Source organism: Scardinius erythrophthalmus (genome assembly GCF_964197995.2).
Source record: "Scardinius erythrophthalmus genome assembly, chromosome: 1".
NCBI classification, from domain to species: domain Eukaryota; kingdom Metazoa; phylum Chordata; class Actinopteri; order Cypriniformes; family Leuciscidae; genus Scardinius; species Scardinius erythrophthalmus.
The window spans coordinates 19,220,177-19,246,420 of NC_138221.1; the positions used below are offsets into that span (position 1 = coordinate 19,220,177).

Below are 26,244 nucleotides of genomic sequence, written 5' to 3' on the forward strand. Positions count from 1 at the left end.
ACAAAAAAAAAGTAGTAGTATTGGAAAATTTTTTTTTTTTTTTTTTTTTACAGAGAACATGCCGTTTCATTTCAACTTTTTTTTTTATAAAGCTACTAAATTCTTCTAGAAATGCAGATATTCAGACCACTGAAAAAAACAGGCCTTCTTCCTTACAAGTGAACATTATGAAGTTTAACCTGAGATGTGCATAAATAGGCCTATAATTTAGTGATAATGCTGTTAACAAGCAGAATCACTGAAGAAAAGAAGAGAGCAGAAAAAAAGAGACAAGCAGGAACACAAGTTATAGGATGCCCTCTTGTGGTGAATGTTACTACCACAGAGAGAGTATTTGTCATCATCATGAAGCTCACCTACACAACAGGAGGAAAAAATAAATGAAAGGAATAGAGAGGAGAAAACAGCCAGAGCAATAGTAAGACATGATTGTAAGACTTCCTGCATAGATGGTGTTTGTTCATTGTCATTCATTGTGCCTATTAGTGAATTAACATGTAACCAAATGAAGAAATTTATGAAAGTGATGTGTAGCATACCCATCCAAGTGCACACACACAGTACATTGCGCAACTTTTAAGAAAACTTTGGATTCCATTGAAAATGCTAAAAATATTATGCTGTATAAAGACAGTGATGTTGACAGATCTTGACATTACAGTTCCATATAACCTTTGCGTAGTTGACTGTAATAACGGAAAATAGGATACAATTCATAACAAGAAAAAACATGCAGCCCCACGCGCTTTCGTCAATTATTCCTTACATATCTAACAAATCACAGCAGAGCAGAAAAAGCATGTGACCAAACTGGGATCAACACAGTTCTATCTAATCTCATCTAAAGTAATCTGTGCCAATGAGACCACAACTTGTGTGATTGTAGGTCAACGGATTCACATATTGATCAATACACTCTCAGAAAATAAAGTACATAATTGTCCCTTTAGGGGTACAATGGCTTGTCACTGGGGCTGTACCCTCAAGGGTTTGTCACTGCTTTTGCACCCTTGGCAAAGGGTACATATTTGTACCCTTGTGACAAAACTTTTATTTCCTTTATTTCAAGGCTACTCAAATATAGTGATAAGTTAAAATCTACCTTACATAATTCATTAAAGTTGTGTTATCAAATCAAGCATTGTTTCCAACTCACGGCCATATAACAACATTGCTAGAGATAGACCTGTTCTCTCATGGCAAGCAGTTCAAAGAGCGAAAACAGATTTGTGGAAGATACTTATCCCACGAAGTGTGCTTGTCCTCTACGTATGGACGTATGACAGCTTTAAGTGTGCGGTTTACCCTCTCAGTGGTGTTGGTTTGCGGGTGGTATGCCGTTGTCAGCCGGTGTTCGGTACAGGGCAGCAACCACATGCTCAAAAAGATTGCTCAAAAACGGGGTTCCACGATCTGATATGAGGTGGGTTGGCGCACCATGTCGAGAAAATAACTCAGAAACTTACTCGCTGCCACTTGAGCACTCACTTCTACCCATTTCGAAAAGTAGTCAATGAAGACAATTAGATATTTATTGCCATTCTTTGGTTTATTTTCATTAATAATAATTTCTTGCCACAGATCAGACTGTGACCAGATCATGATTTTTAAAATACATTGTGGGGAACTTATTTTAGACACACACAGACATGAAGAATTAGCATATGAATCTCAACAATGGTGACATGATTCATGCAGCAATGCATGCTGGGAGCTGCTAGTGATGGGCAAATGAAGCTTTGGTGAAGCACTGAACCACTTAGAAGAATTGTTTTGAAAATGGGTTCATTACTCGAAGCTTCAGTAACAGCGACCTCGCCTGGTGAAGTGCCAAGACTGCATCTAAATGATCCCAGCTAGATAGTGGACAGGAGGCTTTAAGACGAGTGAAATAAATCTAGTGCACACACACACACACACACACACACACACACACACACACACACGCACACACGCACACACACACGCACACACAGTGCACATATATACTAATAATGGGATACCATTTTTTTTACAAATAAAGATTGATGAATGTGTGTATTGTGTTATTGGGTATTGGGGAAAGAGTCCTGGGGAAAAAGAGGATGTGTTGGGAAATATGGCACAAGTTGGGTGTGCTTGTGTAACTATGGCCAGGGGGTATGTCGGATAGGGAACACTCAAAGATTTGTATTAAGGAACAATATTTTTTCCACACTTTTTGGACTGAGCCTGTTTATTTTTTATTTATTTTTTTATTGCTCACAACCTCTCCACATTTAGAGGCAGGCAGATTTTTATTTTTAAGTATTTTTTTTATTTTATTTTTAGGATACTATGCATCCTGATAAAGTTCCCTTGGCCTTTGGAATTAAAATAGCCCCACATCATCACATAGCCTTCACCATACCTAGAGATTGGCATGGGGTACTTTCCATAAGATCATCTCTCAATGCAAATCAAACTAGCTATTAGGCTAACTGAAATAAAACCATGCCAATCTCTAGGTATGGTGAAGGCTATGTGATGATGTGGGGCTATTTTAATTCCAAAGGCCAAGGGAACTTTATCAGGATGCATAGTATCCTAAAAAAAAAATAAAAAAAAAATACTTAAAAATAAAAATCTGCCTGCCTCTATGGGAATTTAACATTGGGGTGTCCAAACTTATGCACCCTGTATTTTAAGGAAGAACATTTATTTATTTACGATACATTATTCATTCACAAAGAAAATTGGTGTCCTTAAAGGTTGGATTTTTCCTAATTTTTTAAATTAAGGCATTAAGTTCAGTTTCCAAAAGATGATTTTTTTATTCCTCTTTTTAGTCATCTTTAGTATGGGTGTATTAACTTATGCATAGCACTGTATGTATATATATATATATATATATTTTTTTTTTTTTTTGTTCTTTTTTTTTGGTTCTTTTGCAACAAATTATGTGTTTTGGCAAACACTGTTACAAAGACCACAACTAACATAAGTTATAAAGAGTCAAACCACCCAACTAAATGAAACACTGATCACCATAATAGTGACCAAATATTTTCAATAAAACATCAACATCTAAATTTGTTCATTCTCAAAAAGAACTTCTGTAGATGAATGACAGAAATAAGGTCAACCTGGTTTGTAATAAGAGAGATTTCATGTCTTTTCAGTTGATTTCATCTAAGGCTGTGTCTGGAAGTCAGTCGTAGTTCTTGTGTTTCTCTTTTCTTCAGTGATTCTGCTTGTTATCATCAGGTAATTGAACAATCATCACTCAATTAATCACTTAATTATCTAATTAACTCTAACACTGCTTCAGTGTTACTTTTAACACCCTGCTGGTGGTTCCCATATGAACACCGAGCGGTGTTAAATTAACACCAGGGATTTTACTGTGTGTAGTTTACACAAGACTGGTGAGAAATGCGCACTGATATACCTTTATTCTAGATGTTATGTGGTTTATTTCGATAGGTGAACTGTCTTTGTAGTGTTAAGAGAAGGAGAGCTTTGGGCGAATATCTTTTTTTTTTCACCTCTGCGGTGCGTGTTCTTAAATAGAAACACAGTCTTTTCAGCTTGCCACTGTAAATCGCTATTTTTCTGCACTAAAATAGTGAATTTAGCCAAGATATATTCAGAGATGACAGAAGATGTTATAGAATAATAAATGAATGAAAACCCAATTTTGACAAAAAAAAACGGACATATTTCGACCTATTTTTAGACCTTACTGAAAACGTACTAGCGCGACATATGACGGGTTTTCCCAGATCGCATCACATTTGTTTGTTAAAATAAGCCACAAAAGTGTGAATGGAATATAAATGCTTAGTGTCATGATCCTGGTTCTTTCTTTTTCTTTTTCTTTCCTTTGCCTCCCTCTGCTGGTTGTATTACGCCCTACCTTCTCTTTTCTTAAAGGGGCATTTCACCCATTTGAACATTGCTTTTTATTTAAAGTGGGTCATATATGTAGTCGAAATGTAAAAGAAATTTTGAATTTGGTGCCTTTGTGACCGAGAAAAGACAAAAAATAACTTCAGGACGCATTTGTATGAAAGACAACAACTCCCACAATGCACCATATTGCACAGCTCCGCAAGCCACTCCCACTAATCCAGAAAGCGCATATCTGCCTATAAGAAAAAATCACTCTTCCGTCTACAAGTCTAGCTACCACCAGAGCTTGAAATTAATTTCACATTCACACAAAATGTCTAGTTAGTTGGCGAACTCATTAGTGTATTACTCCTCGTTTGTATTTCTTTCGAAAAGGTGAATTATTGCATGGTACCTGGATGTTCAGTCAGAACATATGCGGTGCGAAACTAGGAAACTTGTTCACAACACAAACGTCCGTGTCCTCGTCTGATTCAGAGATTTCGTCCAGGAGAAATTGTCATCGTTGAAATTCTTTGCCGCAGACGGACTTTATCTCTGTGTTCATAGCGGTTCGTAGCTGCATAGTGAGATCACCGGCGCCACCGGTCCGCCCTAACCCGAGCCAGTCCGGGCTCCTCGTCCGCAGCAGGCAGGTCTTCTGCCTCGGCTGCTCTTCGCTATAATGCGGCTTGTAAAGGTAGCCACAAACACCTGATTCAAGCATCAGACTTCCGAAATCCTCTTCCTCTAGTCTATATCATATTGAGCACTCTCCTCCGCTATTGTCATAACTTTACATCTGTCTCCACAGTGCCTGTTAGCTTAGCTTCAAACAAGATGGAGGATATTGCTTACAGTTTCAGAGCGTAAAGTCCCACCCACTGATCTGTAATAGGTTTGTAGCGTGAGCGGGTCCCGCCCCCTGGGAAAGATGAGGAACTAGTGCTTGTAGTCTCAACAGAAATCCCCCCCTCTTACACTTCCTCCTACAATGACGCAAAATGACGATTTTTGCGTCATTGTAGGAGGAAGTGTAAGAGGTAAATAACAGATTTCTCCAATCTCAGGGGAAAATGAGAGAGTGTTGCACGACCATTCAATAGAATGACTGGGTTTCTAACAATGCAACGCTTAATGCAAATGGGTGAAGTGTCCCTTTAAGGCGGGCGTACACGGTGCGAGTTCGGACCAGGATCGGACACTCGGGAGGTCGTGAGATATTGCACACGTTGCGAGTCAGTTTAACTGATAATCGCGTCAATGCAGCTGGTACACGGCACGACTGTCCTGCACGAATTTTATCCCGAGCCGGCAGCAATCACGTGAGCTTTCGCGCTAAACACAGAGACCGTCAATATTGCATGCAGGCAAAGCTTCAGATAGAAAAAATGACAGAAATGTGTGTGCAAATGATTTGTTGTAAAGCAGAGAACAGTAGCCATTCAACATAAAAACTAGAGAGAGAGAGAGAATTATTATTTTTATTTTATTATTTTTATTTAATATTATTATTTTCTGTAGTACAATGTTCAAAATAATTTTCTATGCTGTTTTGATGCTTTGGCAATACAATTGTATTTTTGTCATGCCAATAAAGCTTTATTGAATTGAACAGAGAGAAGTGTTGAATTGAATTGAATTGAATTGAGAGAAGTGTGTGTGTGTGTGTGTGTGTGTGTGTGTGTGTGTGTGTGTGTGTGTGTATGAGAGTGTGAGAGAGGGAGAGAGACAGTGTATGCGCACGCTGTATGGTTGCTGCCACTGAGGTATAGCCCCACGTGGTTGTGTATAATTTGGAAATAGGGGACAGCTGGTGAAAATCGGGCCGACTCCCCGAATTTTTTAAACATGTTTAAAGATGATCGGGAGGTCGGGGAGGTGCTTATAACGTGCTCGGCTCGGCTCGTAATTCCTCTCACACGCTGCGAGCCGCGACCATGCGAGCATCACCGATTCCACTCGATTTCTCCCGAGTGAAAAAAATCATCTGCGAGCTCGTAAAAACAGCAAAAATCGCACCGTGTACGCCCGCCTTTACACTCTTACGCACACACACATTATCTTTTCCTCTCATTACCATCAGCTGGCTCTCATTCACATCTCATCATCACACCTGTTCTCTTTCTCTTTTGTCCACGCTATATCTAGCTCTCTCTTTCGTGTAGTGTTGTCGGATTATTGTTTGACCTTGATGCACATAGAAGACTGCTACCGTTACTGCTCAGAAGTTTTTCCCTGTCTTGTCTTGTCCTGTCCTGTCTTGTCCTGTCCTGTCTAGTCCTGATAGTCTATTGAGCCTCAGTTATCTGCTGCTGTGTTTTACCACTTCTGTGCTGTATCCAGTTGCCTCCGTGGAGTGTAGCAGAGGGCTCCTCATCTCACCAGTTGTCCAGTCCACGCTGCTCAAGAGCCGCCCGGATGTACGGCTGATATCATCTATTACTGTATTTAGAAAAATCAGCGAAGTACCCCTTGGTTACTTTTTGTGAAGATATTTTCTATTTATCAGCCTGAGCGGCGTTGCCTAATTTTCTCATTAAAAGACTGTACCTGCTTTCGTCTCTGGAACCCTCTGTTTCTTGATAGCTTAGTATAGAAATTCTTGATTCAGCTGAATACAAATCATGGCCGTATGTGTAAGACTTCTCAAAAATGTTGTGGTGTAGAGTGGAAGAAGTTAGAAACCTGTGTGAATCACACTTATTCTTCAGTCTAGAAATAAAATAATAAATTAGTGTGAACAAAAACACTTCACTTGCTAATGTAAAATCAGTTCTCAGTTCCTGTAAACAGCGAGACTTCAGAGCAGCCTTCCTGGCATCAAGAGGTCATATTGAGCAACTGACTCAAACCTCAATGACAGTCGGCGTTGATTAAAACGGCAGAGGTCACAGAGCAAACAGCATTGAGTCTTGTGTTTCGAAGGGGCTCATATTTGGGCTTCTTACCTCGTCAGGTGTGACAGAGAGCTTGTCCAGTTTAATACTCTCTGCTGGTCTCCTGTCAGCCGGAGCGGAGCCGTGTGTGGCAGTGATGGCACAGCATGATCACGGCAAACAACATGAGGGCCGGTTGTTGGTGTGAGGAGTGTGTCTCAGATCAATCCAGAGATCATCTGATCCAAATCAGGACAATTAAGTGCACTATAATGCAGTTGACTTGACAGATTTACAATTTACTTCATTTGAAATGAATATGTTTCATCTGTTATGACTTGCCATTTCAAAGATTCCTTTTAAACAATAATACAGTTTAAAATATTGAATTATGTGATCATTTCACCATAATCATGCAATATTTCATTCATTTTTTTATGGGGCATAATTTTATTAATATGCTGTCATAAAATACAGAATATTTTATTAATGTGCTGTAATCCAAATATCCAGGATGTGATGCTTTGTGTGAGGAACTATTGTAGAGTAAGATTTAAAAGTTGATGTGAATATTTATGACAGTCTAATGCAGTTCAACTTAGCTTAAAAAGCAGCAAAGAAGCTGTTGTTTTAAACTATAACTTTTACTCTAACATTCAGACACACAGACATCAAGAATCAGCATATGACATTAAAGGTTTCATGTCGCAATGCATGCTGGGTACCAACACAAGACAAAACTCACCCATGACTCCCAGCATGCATTGTAGCATGAATAATTTTATCACCATTGTGGAGATTCATAAGCTGATTCTTGATGTCTCTGTGTGTGTATCATTAACACTTTATTGTAAAAAATATATATATTTGGGTCCATAGTATTAAACTAAACAGGAGCAAAACAAACTGTAGGTCTATATATAATCTATGGGGGGTCTGCAATATATGTAATTCATTTACTCTTGCAATATTAAAAAAGGTTATTAATGTGATTATATAGAAATACCTTTTTTATGTACTTATGGGACTGAAGAATAAGTACATTTTAAAACATTTGTCTTATTCAGCATCCAATTAAAGATACCAGACTAATACTTGTATTTATCTATTAAATAAGTTATTTTTGTTCTAGCAGGTTCAGTCCAAACTGAGTTCATAGATGATCAGTTCTGTGTGGATTAAGATGTCAGTTCCTCTTCTTTCTTTCTTCTTTAACCACATGTGTTTCTCTAAAAACATGTGTGGTTAAACTAACTGAGTTCTCACTCGAAAGTGTCAGCGAAATTACAGTGTAATTGAGAAGGAAGCTCTAGCTCTACTATAGCCCTTCAAAACTCTGAATTTGATCTGGGTGGAAGTGCTAGCTCCATTTTGGTTTATACAGACCATAATCCATTGTGGTTCTTAACTCGCATGTCTAACACTAATCAACGTTCAATGCGGTGGTCTTTAATTGTGCAGGAATACCATCTTGACATCCGGCACAAGAAAGGAATTGACAACATTACTGCCGATGACAGGTAAAATGTTTGATGATTAAATTTAATTAATCTGTTTTTCTCTTGGTTTACTTGAAATTTGCTAGTTAATTATTTTTTTCTTTATTTGTGGGGTTAGTAGGAAGGTGGGTGCCATTTATTTTGAACTTGACTTTTGCTCCTGTTTATGTTAGCAAGCGAGTTATCTTATTTTGCTGTACAATTCTGTGTCTATATATATATATATATATATATATATATATATATTCATTATTAAAAAAAAAGACTGGCAGCTACGGCTTCCAAACAAAAAATACATAAAATTAAAGTGAAATATGCTAATTTAAATAAAGTGAAATATGATGTCACCATGATGGAGTTCAGTGTTTGCTTTAGTTGGGCTCATGACCCTTGAGTTTTCACCATGAGTTTTTCTCTGGCTGTTTTAACTGTGGTTTTGATACACATTTGTTAAAGCAATAAATGCAGATGAAGAATCTCATCGTATGATGTTGGTCTTTTATTGGTGATGTTAAAAGCATCACATGTTGACTTGATTCACAGATATGGCTTTGAGTCAATTCTCTGAATATATTAGCTGAAGTTACACAAAATATGCAGAGAGACTTTAGTTTTATACAAAGTCTGTATTAATGTCATACTTTATACACATGACCCTAATTATATTGTGGCAGTATTATAACATTCTGATATGTAAAATAAATATATACTATACAGAAAATGTTTTGGGCTGGATTAATTATTTAGCAGTAGAGAGACATGAAGGATCAACATATGAATCTCAACAATGGTGACAATCAGCAAAGCTTTTTTGTGACTTTAGTAGTTTGTATTGTGCCGAGTTCAGAGTTGATCCTGTCAAAACATTTTCTTTATAATGGCTTCATAAACTGGCATATAATGGCATCAGAGTATCACAGGACTGCAGGATGCACCAGTATTGGCATGCAAAATTAACAATTAATATTTTACACATTAATCAGATATTAGACTTCACGTGGTAGCAATAAATCAGGCCACAACATGATAACTATCACCACTGAAAAAGTACCCAAGTTCATCTGATCTGAGTTTCACTTCCTTGATTCCCACGATAACAAATATGTATCAGAAACACAGTTAAAGAAACCAAAATTAAACTAATGTTAAAAACTGAAGGCTCAAGAGGCCAACTAAAGCAAACACTGATCACCATCATGGTGACAGCAAACTTGATTATTTTCAATAAATCTTCAACTTCTAAACCTCTGTTAATTCTCAATAAGAATGTTAGTATGAAAGAAATAAAGTCTGGATTGTAATAAGTGAAGATGCTGAGATCTTGAGAGATCTGGAAGTGTTTAATGTTCTGTTGGGGTTTAAAGTGTTTCTGTATGGTGTGTTTTGTGTGTCACCATTGTGTTGAAGAGTAGAGCCTGAGCTTCAGTTCAGGATAAGCAGAGAAACACTGATGATATGTTTTATATATTGCTTTAATTAACTAACAGTAACTGTGTAGTTGCAGATGCAGTGATGTATAGTCACTGTAAATCATGTATGTAGTTCACTGCAAGAGATTCACTTTTTACTAGTGATGGTGAAATGAAGCACCAGGGTATGAGGTGCCCCTAGGGACATTATTCAGTATTACCATGCATATACATGTACTTTTCCTCTCACATACACATATGAAACCAAATTCATTCATATACTATAATGAAATGCTCACACACATACAAGTGAAATGCTTTTATAAACACAACTGAAACGCTCTCATACATACAACTGAAAATATTACACTCACACACACAACTGAAACGCTCACACACATACACCTGAAACGCTCACACACACACAACTGAAATGCTCTCATACATACAACTGAAAATATTACGCTCACACACACAACTGAAACGCTCACACACACACAACTGAAATGCTCTCATAAATACATGTGAAATGCTTTTACAAACACAACTGAAACGCTCTCATACATACAACTGAAAATATTACGCACACACATACAAGTGAAATGCTTTTACAAACACAACTGAAATGCTCACACACACACAACTGAAATGCTCTCACACATACACGTGAAATGCTTTTACAAACACAACTGAAACGCTCACACACACACACAACTGAAATGCTCTCACACACACAACTGAAATGCTCACACACATACAAGTGAAATGCTCACACACATACAAGTGAAATGCTTTTACAAACACAACTGAAACGCTCTCACTCACACAACTGAAAAGCATTTCAGTACGTTGTATGCAAGCATTTCAGTTGTGTGTGTGAGAGCATTTCAGTATGTTGTATGCAAGCATTTCAGTTGTGTGTGTGAGAGCATTTCAGTTGAAACGGAAGCACATTTCAGTTGAAACGGAAGGCGGTTAAAGTCTCTAGTCCAGTTGGTGGCAGTAGTGCACCTCAAGACGAAGAACTAGAAGCTGTTGAAACTAAGCACGCGCAGTAAAGTTGGCAATAAATTCACAGATTCGAACTTCCCGGGTCAATAACTCGTGAGCTAAACATTGTTACTACACAAATAACACCTCTTTTTAAACGTAGTAATGTAGGCCTCAGTTAGACAAGCAGCTACAACGTAATTTTCCTCAAAACGAGCTTTCCCTCGCAGTGGACAAAATACATTGAACTCTATGCGCAGACGGCAGAGAGGCAGATCCGAAGGGACCGTCTGCAAATTGCAAAACCCGAAAAGCGTTATTACGAAAACAGTCAATAACTTCACTGTCACAGGGCTGGTCCGAATACCATTTTTTTTTGAGCTTCGAAGCTTTAGTAATGAACATCGAATATTCGAAGCTTCAGAGAGCGGGGGCTGAAGATATTCTTCTCTCTAATAAAGGCAGTATTCTATGTGTCTGTCTGTCCGTCCGTTCGCATTTTTATTATTTAGAGAACCGTTCATCCGACTTCACAAGGTAGTGCAGTGTCGCATTTGGTGCAATATAGACACCACAGGCGACACGTTCAGAATTAATAAACTTTTAATAAACTACAGAACAGAGCACGAGTGGGAAGCGGCGCTCCTCACACGGGCAGGGCTTATATGCGCCGAGAACGGACACTGCACTAGTGATATTAAAAACATCTTCCCCATGAACAACACAAAATAAATACACTCGCACGTAACAGACATGCACTGGTCTGTTAACTTAAGCAATAGGAACCTAGTTGAAGGAACCCAACCTGGTTATAGGCTACCAGTGATGCGCGGGTTGATCCGAAATGAGCGGGTGCCTGCGGTCACCCGCGGTTACCCGCGGTTACCCGCGGTTACGAGTCATCCAAAAATATTTTTAATGATATTCGGGTCGCGGTCGGTCGGGTCGTTTGAAATAAAGATGCCAATTAAACCTTTGTAATTGATATAGTTCTAGACACAATTTTCTATGAATAAGTTTTAAATTTAATTTACACTTTATTGGCTGAATAACTGGCGCGAAGATGACGCACGAGCTCAGTCTGCAGGTAGAGATGGAGGCGGCAAGAGAAAAGGTGAAGACTGGGGAGTGAAAGCTCCGCAAATACACAAATAGAAAGAGCAAAGTGTGGGAGACATTTGCCGAAATAATGAAAGATGATGACCAAAGTGCTGGTTTTGTCATGTGTACTTCTTGCGATGCTATTTACACATTTGTTAACCACAAAACTGGCACGACCAACCATGCAGGCACGGATAAAATTATCCAGTTTTGGATAAGCCAGACCAATTTTGGGTGGGCCTTAAATTAAAAACGTTAAATAAAAATAAAATAAAAAAACGTTATCCAATCACTGCTTAACCTAATAAAAAATATTGACTAATATAGCCTACTGTTATATTATCTGTGCGTATACATAATATAGATTTTAATAGCTTGATGCTCTTTAAATATTGTGTTGCATTGTAAAAGTAAATCCGCGATCGCTCTCCATGGTTCTGACCAAAGAAGAGAGCTTTGGAATCTCCATTATGCATATACCTGAGCTGCATTTTCCGATAACATTGTCTCTTAGCGCGCTGCGATAACTTAACTAAAGGTACTGTACCACTAAAGGTGTATCATTGCTAGGCGTCTTCAAGGCTATCATCCACTCGCGAGGCAGAGGCGTTGAGAGGCAGAGGCGCTGGCGCCCTCAACGGCGCTGTTTTTGGTAAAACATGATTTTGACGACTTCATTAAGTTTTGTTTTATAGAAAACTCTTTTTAAACGATTTTCGTTTTGTATAAATTGTATCTTAATTTTGATCAATTTTTTATCAATCAATTGCCCCTATTTATTAAATAAGAAGCAAATATATAGACCCCTTTTGCGCCTACGTCACGGCGCTAGCTGGAGGCAAAACAAACGGAAAACTGGAGGCGGCCAATACAAACCAGCACAGATTCGGCTACATAATAAGGAGCTTAAATTATTATTTTTATTATTAAAAGTCATCTTGTTGTGTTCTTGGGTGCAAGAATCAATGAAAAATGAGTATGCTGTATCTGGAATTTTTATTTCTAGAAAATATTCATATCATTAAAATTGCACCGTAGTGTCACTCTTTACATTGTCGTCTTGGCGCTGGCTAGGCAGAACTGCGGATCATCCCACACAAGTCTTTACATGACCATTCAGCACATAGTTATATTATATAGGCATCTAAATATATTTATATGTCCTCAGTTTCTCTTTACCCTCAGTTTCTCTATCGGGTAGGTGTAGAAGTCAGGCCACTCAACCGGAGGTAGCGTTAACGTTAATCCTGTCAGATCGTCCATTGACTGAGCGTGTACGGTCATCTGGTTCCGTCCGTTAAAATTAACTTTTGCAAATAACAATCGGCATCCTGGACAGTGAGTGACCTTGCACATTAAGACAAAATCGGATTTTCTCCAGTCATTGTTAAAAAACAAGCTAACAAAACTTGCAAACTAACGTTAGTGAAGCGGCCAGAGGAATCTTTCTGCCTCCAGCTAAGCTCCGCCCACACAAATACGTCACCGTGTTTACCAACTGTAAAAGGGTCTATAGCAGGCAAAATAAGGCGCCGGTACGCGATCACTGCTTGTGAACTGGAGGGCGCCGAAACTCAACTTGTGCCTCACAGATTTGATAAATATAGGCAATATATTACAGAAAGCTTGAAATGTCTACTTTTAAACGAAAATATTCAAACCAAAATAAATAGGCTATACTCTCTGATTATGTAGGCTAATCCATATGAAATGTGCATTTCTCTCTGGCGTTCATGGCGAGTCCGCAATCTCCGCATTGTCAACTTCATCTTTGCAGCGACACAGAAAACACCAGTTTATTACTAAACAATTAAATGTCTCCTTGCTAATTTAGACACATTCATAACCATTACTTTAACCGGTTCTTTGTGGCAAGCTATAAGCGTACGGTCATTAGGCCTACGCTTATTCCTGTAGGCTAGCCTATAATTAATTTAATATAAAAGGGCGATTTGTCCACGAATGGCTTAAATGAACAACTAGTCGACAAGAAAAAAAATTAGTCGGAGGTAGCCCTTATTCCACATATTTTCGAGCCAGCAGGCTATCTGGGTTGGGCGAGAGACCATGAGAGGAGCGGAATATTCAGAAATGCGCTCTCCGCTCACGAGCTCTGATCGGAACAAACCCGAACCTCAGTGTCTGCTAAACTTGCGCAGAAACATCAAAATAGACATAGCCAGATTTTTAAATTTGTTTTTAAAACTAAACATTTAGACTATTTTAGTACAAATTATGAGCTTATATTGACGATTTTTTATAATTCTTGACAAGATTTGAATATTAAGCTATATTAAGACGCTACGATGAGCATTATAGCTACTTTAAAAAAATGCGGGTCAGGAAGCGGGTCGGGTACAATATTTTCTTTTTTGTTTTTTTGCGGTCCGAGTTGCGGGCGGGTTAGCTGAAAACATCGGTCGGGTGCGGTTTGTTTATACATTGACCCGCGCATCACTGTAGGCTACTTAATAAATATATTTGCTTCTTCTAATCTAGGCCTACTAAAGTGTTCCTGCAACGGGAGTATTCTCTAGCTAGAGCGCAGAACAGTGGAGTGTGTGTGGACAGAAGTGCATGATGAGCTTTGACTTTGTGGAAAATAGAATAATAGAAACAAAATGTATTAAGCTTTTTACCTGTTATTATCAATCTAAATTAACCTCGTTTTTAATTTAACTTAATTTCGTTTTTTTTTTCTTTATTTAAATTTCGTTTTTTTTCTTTATTTAAATTTCGTTTTTCTTTATTTAAATTTCGTTTTTTCTTTATTTAAATTTCGTTTTTTATTTAAATTTCGTTTTTCTTTATTTAAATCTTTACTGTGTCAGTATTGTTAGTCAGAAAAATATTAGACTACCTTATTAAAAGTAGCCTATTGCTTAAGCTAACAGACCTGTGCATGTCTGTTATGTGCGAGTGTATTTATTTTGTGTTGTTCATGGGGAAGATGTTTTTAATATCACTAGTGCAGTGTCCGTTCTCGGCGCATATAAGCCCTGCCCGTGTGAGGAGCGCCGCTTCCCACTCGTGCTCTGTTCTGTAGTTTATTAAAAGTTTATTAATTCTGAACGTGTCGCCTGTGGTGTCTATATTGCACCAAATGCGACACTGCACTACCTTGTGAAGTCGGATGAACGGTTCTCTAAATAATAAAAATGCGAACGGACGGACAGACAGACACATAGAATACTGCCTTTATTAGAGAGAAGAATATCTTCAGCCCCCGCTCTCTGAAGCTTCGAATATTCGATGTTCATTACTAAAGCTTCGAAGCTCAAAAAAATGGTATTCGGACCAGCCCTGTGACAGTGAAGTTATTGACTGTTTTCGTAATAACGCTTTTCGGGTTTTGCAATTTGCAGACGGTCCCTTCGGATCTGCCTCTCTGCCGTCTGCGCATAGAGTTCAATGTATTTTGTCCACTGCGAGGGAAAGCTCGTTTTGAGGAAAATTACGTTGTAGCTGCTTGTCTAACTGAGGCCTACATTACTACGTTTAAAAAGAGGTGTTATTTGTGTAGTAACAATGTTTAGCTCACGAGTTATTGACCCGGGAAGTTCGAATCTGTGAATTTATTGCCAACTTTACTGCGCGTGCTTAGTTTCAACAGCTTCTAGTTCTTCGTCTTGAGGTGCACTACTGCCACCAACTGGACTAGAGACTTTAACCGCCTTCCGTTTCAACTGAAATGTGCTTCCGTTTCAACTGAAATGCTCTCACACACACAACTGAAATGCTCTCACACATACAACTGAAATGCTTGCATACAACATACTGAAATGCTCTCACACACACAACTGAAATGCTTGCATACAACGTACTGAAATGCTTTTCAGTTGTGTGAGTGAGAGCGTTTCAGTTGTGTTTGTAAAAGCATTTCACTTGTATGTGTGTGAGCATTTCACTTGTATGTGTGTGAGCATTTCAGTTGTGTGTGTGAGAGCATTTCAGTTGTGTGTGTGTGTGAGCGTTTCAGTTGTGTTTGTAAAAGCATTTCACGTGTATGTGTGAGAGCATTTCAGTTGTGTGTGTGTGAGCATTTCAGTTGTGTTTGTAAAAGCATTTCACTTGTATGTGTGTGCGTAATATTTTCAGTTGTATGTATGAGAGCGTTTCAGTTGTGTTTGTAAAAGCATTTCACTTGTATTTATGAGAGCATTTCAGTTGTGTGTGTGTGAGCGTTTCAGTTGTGTGTGAGCGTAATATTTTCAGTTGTATGTATGAGAGCATTTCAGTTGTGTGTGTGTGAGCGTTTCAGGTGTATGTGTGTGAGCGTTTCAGTTGTGTGTGTGAGTGTAATATTTTCAGTTGTATGTATGAGAGCGTTTCAGTTGTGTTTATAAAAGCATTTCACTTGTATGTGTGTGAGCATTTCATTATAGTATATGAATGAATTTGGTTTCATATGTGTATGTGAGAGGAAAAGTACATGTATATGCATGGTAATACTGAATAATGTCCCTAGGGGCACCTCATACCAGGGCTTTCCCCCTCGAATGTATAGTAAAATGGTTCATTATTCAAAGCTTTTGAACACGTTGCACACTAATGACATCTTGTGGTCAAAAGGTGGAAAAGCTGTCTTTCTGTCCCAGAAGACACTTTTTTTTTATTGTTTCAATTAATAAATCATTTTGTGCTCTGTAAACCGCAAAGCAATACAATTAATCCTCATAATTCATGTGTTAGTGTTGATGTAGTTCTTACACAATGTATGAACAAACAACTGTATGAGTGAATTTATATAAAAATAAATAATAATAAATGGGACTAATTCACTTGTACAGAATAATTCTTATGAATCTGCTTTGATGCAGCCTTATTCACATAAACTTTAGCCTCAGTCCTAATCCTTCATAGGCAAGGTTAATGTAGGCATATATAATCAAAATAAAATAAAATTGTTGTGGAATGGTGAAGTGTGAACTGGGGAGCTGACATTTTATTTTGTGGGTATTTATTAAATGAAAGATTTTTATTAAGGAACAGGACTTGTTCAACAGTGTGAGGGCTAAGTCTGTTTCTTTTTTTATTTACCACTACTGAAGGGCATGACACTCGAAACCTGCTCAAGGGGTTCACGCTATTTTTGAATCTGAATACGAAGCAGTCACGTGACTGTGTGGAAACGAAGCTTCGGACGGCACAGATCACGTGGTTATGGCAAAAAGTAAAAATGTAAAATGACTGTGTTTCTGTTAAAATGTTTAATGAAGATGTCTGTAAAAGTCTTTTGCACTCTTTTAAATTAGGATATTTTACATTAATTTTATGTTTTTTGTATGGCAGCCACTGCTGACAGTCATTTGACTGTTTTTTAAGGTTTTTTTTTTTACAGTGAAGGTGTTTGATCGTAATAATTCAGGAAATAGCTGTAAAATAACAATGTTTTTCTGTAAAACATTTAAGGAAAATTCTGTAAAAGTTTTGCACTTTATTTAAATTAGTATGTTTTACTTTATTGTTTGGCAGTTTAGCTAACAGTTTTAGCTAACAGTCATTGACCTTTTTTTTCTTTTCTTTTTTACACTGTATAGATAGTAATGAAACTGAAAGATGAATACCTGTGTACACTGTAAAAATCCACCTAAAAAAGTTTAAATTTCATTAAAAAAATGATGAGTTAAAGAAATGTAAATACATAAGTTTTTCAACCTTACCTAAGAATATTGTTCTTTTTGCGTTTTCTTTTTGAAAACATACAACTCTTCTAACTATAGGTTGGCTTTTTATATATCAGTGAACATCACATAGATTTTGTATGTGTGAAACCCGGTTGTTTCTTGTTGTCTGTGCTTCACAATAGCTTCACCAGATCTACTGGATCATCTGAGGGATTCGACTGAATCAAGATGCTGTTGATCATTGAAGCTCTTCTTCTCATTTCAGCTGCTGTAGGACAGGTGAGCTTGTGTTTGAGTATGAATATTACAGACATGAATACTGATGACTGATCATTATGATTCCTGTTACTGCAGGATCACAGAACTGCTGCTGAAGGACAGATATTTCCACTGGGTATGGCAGAGAATTCAGTTGATGACCAATTTCACTGGTGTTTAAAGAAGATGGAGCATCGAGTGCAGACAGAATTTATGAAGAAAGAAATGTCTAACCCTGAATTTGCAAGAGTTTGGACAGATGCTGAAAAGAATCACAAACCACCAGGAGATAATTTGTCAAAGAATCATTCAGTTGCCATTTATGCGTACACTAACTCAGCTTTTAAGCTATTTGAGAAATTCAATAATGCTGTTCGTACTGATAAACAAAAATATAAAGACGGGAAATATTCATGGTATTCACTTCACTTTTGGTTAACAGAAGCGATACAGATTCTGAAGAAAACACAAGCTAAATGCTTCAATACTTACCGTGGCACTGGAGTTGAATTTGATAAGAATGTTAAGGGCAAAGAAGTTCGTTTTGGCCAGTTTGCTTCATCCTCTATTGATCGTACAGTAGCAGAACGGTTTGGAGCTAAATCTTGTTTTGAAATCTACACTTGTTCAGGTGCTGAGCTGACAAAATATTCAAAGTATCCTAAAGAGAAAGAGGTGCTGATTCCTCCATATGAGACATTTACAGTCAGTGATGTGAAGCAGAAAGTTCCCTTTCGTGGTCACTCCGAGTTACGTCGGATGACGACGATTGGGGTTTCGCTTAGAAAGCCTCTCACCTTCGAGTATATAAAACGAGCCAATGGCAATGAAATGCCATGGGTCTGCGGAATTTGCATAGCGTATCTCCGCCCACCGCAGGGGGTATATAAGGAAGTACGCTGCAATATGCAGATATGTTTTCGCTTCGGAGCCAAGTTCAGTACTTCACTCCACAAGCCTTTTGAGTGTTATCTCAAATCTCTTCGAGACGAGCGGCTCTTCAGTGTGTTTGTGTGACGGCGCTTTCCAGCGAGATCGCATTTCCTGCTGCTGATTTGTGCAGTAATCTGCCGACAGTGAGTGTGTTTCTCCCTGGGCGCTTCAGCACTCTGCTGAGCTTTTCCACTCTCTAAAAGAGCTGCACGCGGCACGTCTTTTTCAAGACGGTTCGCCCGTGTATTTTCTGGATGTGTGTGCGCACTGTGCGGTCATCTGCCTAACGGTCGCGAGCGCTGTTTTGCGTGTTGGGCTTAATCACGCTTGGCAGCGCTCGTTGATGAGTCATGTTTTCATTGCAAAAAAATAAACTAAAAAAAAAAAAGAAAAAGAAGGGAACATGACCATCGCGATATTTATAGATCAAGACTCAATGATCTCCATGTGAGTAGAGTCCCCTCTGCCACACCCCAATTTATCTCTTCCTCGAGAAGAGATACTTTGGCTGGTGGCCAGGGTGATCTGAGGGTTTGGTGTGGCACAACAACCGACGAGTCAATTCCTCGGGCCACACCCCCCTCCACATCGCAGACCATGCACTCACAGCATCACAAGGTGGGCTTGATTCCTCTGGAAATGAAGTTTCGACTGCGTTGCCTCCCACGGGAGTGCCATCGTTGCCGGGACCGATCCAGAGCTGTCAGCCATGCTTTCCCGGGCAGCTGAAAGCATCGGCTGGAGTGGCCCCGCCCTCCCCCCGAGCGCTGTAAGCTTCTCCCGGACGTGCATCAGGACGCCTGCGCTGCGCGAGACTCCACGTGACTTTCGCGGCTCGCGGGTGTCCTCCGCCTTCGCTGCTTTCGATCGCATGGTGATCATGGTCTGTATGGTCCCCGTCACTATCGTGGCACGGTCATGCAGTACTGTGTGTCGCCTAAGCCTTCGATGCAGTGCTGTCCCGGGAGTTCTGTCGAACCGGCCGCAGTGGAACGCTAGTCCTTCCCTGGCCAACCCTGGCAGAACGCGGAAAATTTTAACCACGCCCCTATGCTGGGACGCTATGCCTCCCATGCCCGGCCTGGTTGTTCCGCCACGCACACTACTGACCTCGCTCTCGGGCGACATCGGTACCTGCGTGATCCTGGGTCAGGTGATGTCCACTATGTGGTCCAGACATGGGCTTAGTCAGGTTGATGTGGTAGGGTCTGAGAATTAATTTTCTCAGCTCCCCCATGTCCCAGGCTGAGCTCTTTGGCGGGTGGCTTCGGCCACCTGAAGCAGACTCAGGTTCTGTACCGATGGTCATCCATCCGTGCGGTCTCCTTAGTCTTCTTCCCGCCAAGGCCCCCTCCATGCGGCTGCTCCCCTCGGGCCTTCACCAGCTCTGAGTAGGAGGAAGTCGCAGGAGGGTGGCGCTGCCCGTCTCCGCCCCTTAGACTGCCACGTCAGTCTAAGCAGCACCCTTGAGGCGGGCAGCCTGGTCGGCGGTGTGGTTGAGGACTGCGCCCAACAGTCTTCGATCACTCCAGAAGCGGACTGAGGCTATGCACTGACGGTCATCCGTTGGTGTGGTCTGCTTAGTCCGCTTCCCGCCGACGCCACCTCCATGCGGCTCCTTCCCTCGAGCCTTCACCGGTCCGAGCACGAGGAGGTCGCTGGAGGCTGGCACTGCCTGTCTCTGCCCCTTAGCCGGCTAACACCTGGCTAAGCAGCACTCCTGAGATGGGCAGCTTGGAGTTAGGGCTCAGTTCTTCGGGGAGTGGGGAGCAGGACCACTCCTTCCCCCAGTGGAGGGCTGGGAGAGAATGTTGTTCTAAAGAACTGATGCTCTTTCTCTGAGCTTTAAGAGGCAGTGGATGACAGCACGCGCCGCCCACGGGCCACGCTCCTCTCATCCCCCCTCTGTCGCCAGACCCCTGCCAGAGCACGCCCCCGTGGGACGCGCGCCCTCCCCTGGCCTCCTCTGGCAGGATGCGGTTTATGACCGTGCCCCCGCACAGGGCCGCTATGCCACCCTCGCCGGTGCCGGTCATTCCGCCTCGCTGCCCCACCGACGGTACGTCTGTGGTTCGTATGACCCCGCTGGTGCACTTTCTGGAGGCCTGGTTAGAGCTTCCCAGACTGTCCCGCTGGGTCGCGAAAACCATTAGATTCGGCTACGCGTTTCAGTTCGCGATATCTCCTCCCCGCTTCAGGGGAGTCCGCTTCACTATGGTCGGGGGCAATGCCCCTGTCATGAGAGCGGAGGTCGCCACCCTACTGGCGAAGGGTGCGATCGAGATTGTCCCTCCAGCCGAGATGAAGTCCGGCTTCTACAGCCCCTACTTCATTGTACCCAAGAAGTCCGGTGGGTTACGGCCAATCCTCGACCTGCGCGTCTTGAACCGCTCCCTTCACAGGCTGCCGTTCAAGATGTTAACGGCCAAACACATCCTCCAGTGTGTACGGCCGCAGGATTGGTTTGCAGCGATCGACCTGAAGGACGCCTACTTCCATGTCTCCATTTTACCTCGACACAGACCGTTTCTACGGTTTGCTTTCAAGGGGCAGGCATACCAGTACGCGGTTCTCCCTTTCGGGCTAGCCCTGTCTCCTCGCGTCTTTACGAAGGTCGTCGAGGCAGCCCTTGTTCCCCTCCGGGAACACGGGGTTCGCATCCTGAACTATCTCGACGACTGGCTAATCCTAGCTCACTCTCGAGGCCAGGTTTGCGAACACAGGGACCTAGTGCTCCGGCACTTAGCTCGTCTGGGCCTTCGGGTCAACTGGGAGAAGAGCAAACTCTGCCCCGTGCAGAGGATCTCTTTTCTCGGTATGGAGATCGACTCGGTCGCCATGTGCGCGCAGCTTACGAGCGAGCGCGCGCAGTCACTGCTGACTTGTCTTCGCCAATTCGAGGGCAAGAGTGCGGTTCCACTGAAACTATTTCAGAGGCTCCTGGGGCATATGGCATCCGCAGCCGCAGCAACGCCGCTGGGATTGCTTCATATGAGACCGCTTCAGCTTTGGCTTCGCGATCGAGTCCTGAGGTGGGCATGGCAACACGGCACGCTCCAAGTCCCAGTGACTCCAGCCTGCCGTCAGACCTTCACCCCGTGGACGAACCTCAATTTTCTACGGGCCGGAGTGCCCTTAGAGCGAGTTTCCCGGCATGTTGTTGTATCAACAGATGCCTCCACCACGGGCTGGGGCGCCATGTGCAATGGTCATGCTGCCGCGGGCTCCTGGACAGGACCCCAGCGCCTTTGGCATGTCAATTGTCTCGAGTTGCTGGCTGTACGTCTCGCCCTGCACCGCTTCCATGCGCTGCTCAGGGGTCAGCACGTACTAGTCCGATCAGACAATACCGCAACAGTAGCGTACATCAACCAACAAGGTGGTCTACGCTCCCGCCGTATGTCGCAACTCGCTCGCCACCTCCTCATATGGAGTCAGAAGCATCTGAGGTCGCTTCGAGCCATTTATATCCCGGGACACCTGAACCAGGCGGCCGACGAGCTGTCTCGAGTTCGGCCTCTCGCTGGAGAATGGCGGCTCCATCCCCAGACGGTCCAGCTGATTTGGGATCAGTTCGGCGACGCACAGGTAGACCTGTTTGCCTCCCACGACTCGTCCCATTGCGACCTGTTTTATTCCCTGACCGAGGGCACGCTCGGCACGGATGCACTGGCGCACAGCTGGCCGCGGGGCCTACGCAAGTATGCGTTTCCCCCAGTGAGCCTCCTTGCGCAGACCTTGCGCAAGATCAGGGAGGACGAGGAGCAGGTCATTTTGGTTGCCCCGTATTGGCACAACCGGACCTGGTTCTCCGAACTAGTACTCCTCGCGACAGCACCTCCCTGGCCAATTCCTCTGAGGAAGGACCTCCTTTCTCAGGGACGGGGCACCTTATGGCACCCTCGTCCCGATCTTTGGAACCTCCACGTGTGGCTCCTGGACGGGACGAGGCAGGTTTGAGTACCCTACCACCTGCGGTGGTGGCTACCATCACTTCCGCTAGAGCATCGTCCACGAGACATGCCTATGCGTTGAAGTGGAACCTCTTCGTCAACTGGTGTTCTTCTAAACATCAAGAACCCACGAAATGCCCGATCAGTGTCGTGCTTTCCTTCCTGCAAGAAGGGTTGGAGCGAAGGCTGTCTCCCTCCACCCTGAAAGTGTATGTTGCCGCCATTGCCGCACATCACGAAGCAGTCGATGGTAAGTCTTTGGGGAAGCACGATCTGATCGTCAGGTTCCTGAGGGGAGCGAGGAGACTAAATCCTCCTCGTCCTCCCCTCGTACCCTCTTGGGACCTCTCAGTGGTTCTAACTGCCCTGCAGAGTGCTCCATTTGAGCCTTTGCAATCAGTGGAGCTTAAGTTCCTGTCTATGTAGACAGCGCTCCTGGTTGCATTGGCCTCCAGCAAGAGGGTAGGGGACCTGCAGGCATTTTCGGTTGACGAAGCGTGCCTGGAATTCGGGCCGGCTAACTCTCACGTGATCCTGAGACCCCGGCTTGGATACGTGCCCAAGGTTCCTACCACACCCTTTCGAGAACAGGTAGTGAACCTGCAAGCGCTGCCCTTGGAGGAGGCAGACCCAGCCTTGGCACTGCTCTGTCCAGTACGCGCCCTTCGTGCTTACGTAGACAGAACGCGGTGTTTCAGGACCTCAGACCAGCTCTTTGTCTGTTATGGTGGGAAGCTGAAGGGAAAGGCTCTCTCAAAGCAAAGGTTATCTCACTGGATAGTGGATACCATTGCTTTGGCATACCAGCAGCAAGGTCGTCAATGCCCCCTTGGTGTGAAAGCCCACTCCACTCGTAGTGTGGCTTCTTCTTGGGCTCTAGCGCATGGCACCTCGCTAACAGACATTTGTAGAGCTGCAGGCTGGGCGACACCCAACACATTCGAGAGATTCTATAATCTCCGAGTAGAGCCAGTTTCTTCTCATGTACTCGCTTCAACCAGCCGGTACTAGATTCTGCTCAGGTGTCTTCGCTTGCTCGCCATTCCTCTCCACGGACGGGATACGTGCGATCATCTTCTCAGGTGAGTCTGATAAGCTCTGAGTTCCTCCAGCACTGGTTACGTCAACGCCTGAGTTATGCCAATCTGCCATAACACAGCTCTTGCGCTTGACTAGGTGCCTCCATGTGCATGGTCCCCCCTTTGGGCGACCCCCACATGTGTATTCCACTATAAGTCTCTTTTGAGCGTGTGTCTTTCCCTTGGCAAGCCACCTTGCCAACCCTGGGGTTTAAATATTCCACCTGCGGCTGGACACCTCAGTGATACCCCATATGCATCCCTCTGGGTCATATGTGTCTCTCAAGTCCCCCCCTTAATGGTTGGGCATAATTGCATATTTCTCCTGAGATATGCTTCCCAGTGTACCTTGGTATTCCTGTGTTAAGTAGGACTCCTTCGTTCGTGCTATTCTCACAACAGGGAGCTCAGACTTACGCAGGGCACTGGATGACAGCCGAGGTGGCGTGATTAGACTGGAACCCCAATCGTCGTCATCCGACGTAACTCGGAGTGACCACGAAAGGGAACGTCTCGGTTACGGATGTAACCCTCGTTCCCTGAGTAGGGAACGGAGACGTTACGTCTTCCTGCCACTTCCGCTGTATCGCTGAAAAACGCCTGAGTTCAGTCTCGGCTCCTCAGCGAAGACATATCTGCATATTGCAGCGTACTTCCTTATATACCCCCTGCGGTGGGCGGAGATACGCTATGCAAATTCCGCAGACCCATGGCATTTCATTGCCATTGGCTCGTTTTATATACTCGAAGGTGAGAGGCTTTCTAAGCGAAACCCCAATCGTCGTCATCCGACGTAACGTCTCCGTTCCCTACTCAGGGAACGAGGGTTACATCCGTAACCGAGACGATCCCTGGTGTGAAACTTTGTACATTTTGAAAAGCTATACAACAAGAAGTGACCTGAACTGTGCAGCAAGTGCTGGAAACCAAGTTGCTTTTTTAAATGTTTTATTAATTTTAATCATTTTTTTGCAATGTGTTTAGCTTCTAATCAGATAAACACTGCATGTTTCTTGTTGTTATTAAACATCAAATTAATTGTCATGCTTTATTAAATCAAATATTCATGCGCTGGTGGGAAAAGTCAAAGCAGCTGATTTAATATCCTAATCAAAGGTGCGATACCTGTCATCTATGAGAAAGTATTGGCATTATTGTCTATTTTAAATGTTTTGTATCGTATGTAATTCTATGAAGGTTGTTGTATGTTTTCTTTCTAATGGACCTTGAGTCTGGAAATAAAGTTGAATATGAAATATATTAGAAAACGGAGATTTGAATCTATGCAAAATATCCAGATAATACAACTTTTTAAAATCATTTGAATTATATTGTCTCAACCAAATGTAAAACTTGTTTATAATATGTGCAATAAATATTGTGATTTGTGAGGGTTACAGTGATAACCTGAACACATTCAGAACAAAACTCAAGATCAAGAAAGTATGTGAAGTTCAATGATCTGCGATACACAGCAATCAGGTTTACAGGATTGACAACAGGTGTAAATATGATGATGATGACGGACAGATATTTCCACTGGATATGGCACTGGATTCTGTTGATGACCTTTATGTTGTTTGCAGAAAGACCATGAAATGTCTGGTTGAGAGAGAATTGCTACAGCATGAACTCGATAACTCGCCTGAATTCAATGTTTCCTGGCAAATTGCTGTAAATAATTTTAAGTTCGTCTGGGCAGGTGAGAATGCGGCAATCGCACTCGGGTGCGCACCAAAAGCGGACCAAACTCTGGAGCGTTCGTTTGTGGTGAGAATGTGATCCGACCTCGAACAGAACCAACTGCCAAAGAACTGCTCATTTTTGGACTAAACCAGCAGCCGTACACAGTAAATTCCACAGTGTTAAATTAACACTGCTCAGAGCACATATGGTCCCACTCTACATGGTGTTAAAGTGACACGTTCGATACTATAGATCACACAATACTCTTAGATCGGCTACAAAACTATACCGGTGTTCAAGGACAAGCATTAAGCTGGTTCAGATCATACCTATCTGACCGCTACCATTTTGTCTATTTAAACGGAGAAAAATCGATCATAACTCCAGTAAACTATGGAGTGCCGCAAGGATCTGTGTTAAGCCCTCTATTATTCTCAATATATATGCTGCCACTTGGAAATATTATAAGGAAACATGGAATTAGTTTCCATTGTTATGCTGATGACACTCAACTATATATTTCATCACGGCCGGATGAAAACGCTAAATTATCCAAATTGACAGAGTGTGTTAAAGATATAAAAGATTGGATGACGCACAATTTTCTTTTATTAAATCCAGATAAGACAGAGGTAATACTTATCGGTTCAAAAAACTGCCCACAAAACCTCCTTCAATACAACTTTAACATAGTAGGGTGTCCTGTTACTTTATCCTCTACAGTAAAAGACCTGGGTGTTATATTAGATTGTAACTTGTCTTTTGAAAATCATATTTCATATGTTACAAAAACAGCCTTTTTTCACCTTAGAAATATTGCTAAATTACGTAACATGCTATCTGTTTCTGATGCAGAAAAGCTAGTTCATGCATTCATGACCTCGAGACTAGATTACTGTAATGCTTTATTAGCTGGTTGTCCTGCATCCTCAATAAACAAGCTACAGTTAGTCCAAAATGCCGCCGCTAGAGTTCTTA

General features: G+C 42.1%; 1 protein-coding gene across 2 annotated transcripts in view; it reads left to right on the forward strand.

The window, feature by feature from the left end:
- The window catches only part of LOC308699987 (ecto-ADP-ribosyltransferase 5-like), a 60,664-nt gene extending 41,753 nt beyond the window's left edge, over nt 1-18,911 (forward strand). Inside the window, exons 2-3 of one of the 2 annotated variants that reach the window (XM_081381216.1) lie at nt 17,488-17,636; nt 17,712-18,911. In XM_081381216.1, the coding sequence (XP_081237342.1) occupies nt 17,586-17,636; nt 17,712-18,632 (972 nt within the window). In that variant the 5' untranslated portion in view covers nt 17,488-17,585 and the 3' untranslated portion in view covers nt 18,633-18,911. The remainder of the gene's footprint in view (nt 1-17,487; nt 17,637-17,711) is intronic. The other variant, XM_081381217.1, reaches the window with a different exon arrangement.
- Nucleotides 18,912-26,244: the final 7,333 nt, after the last annotated feature.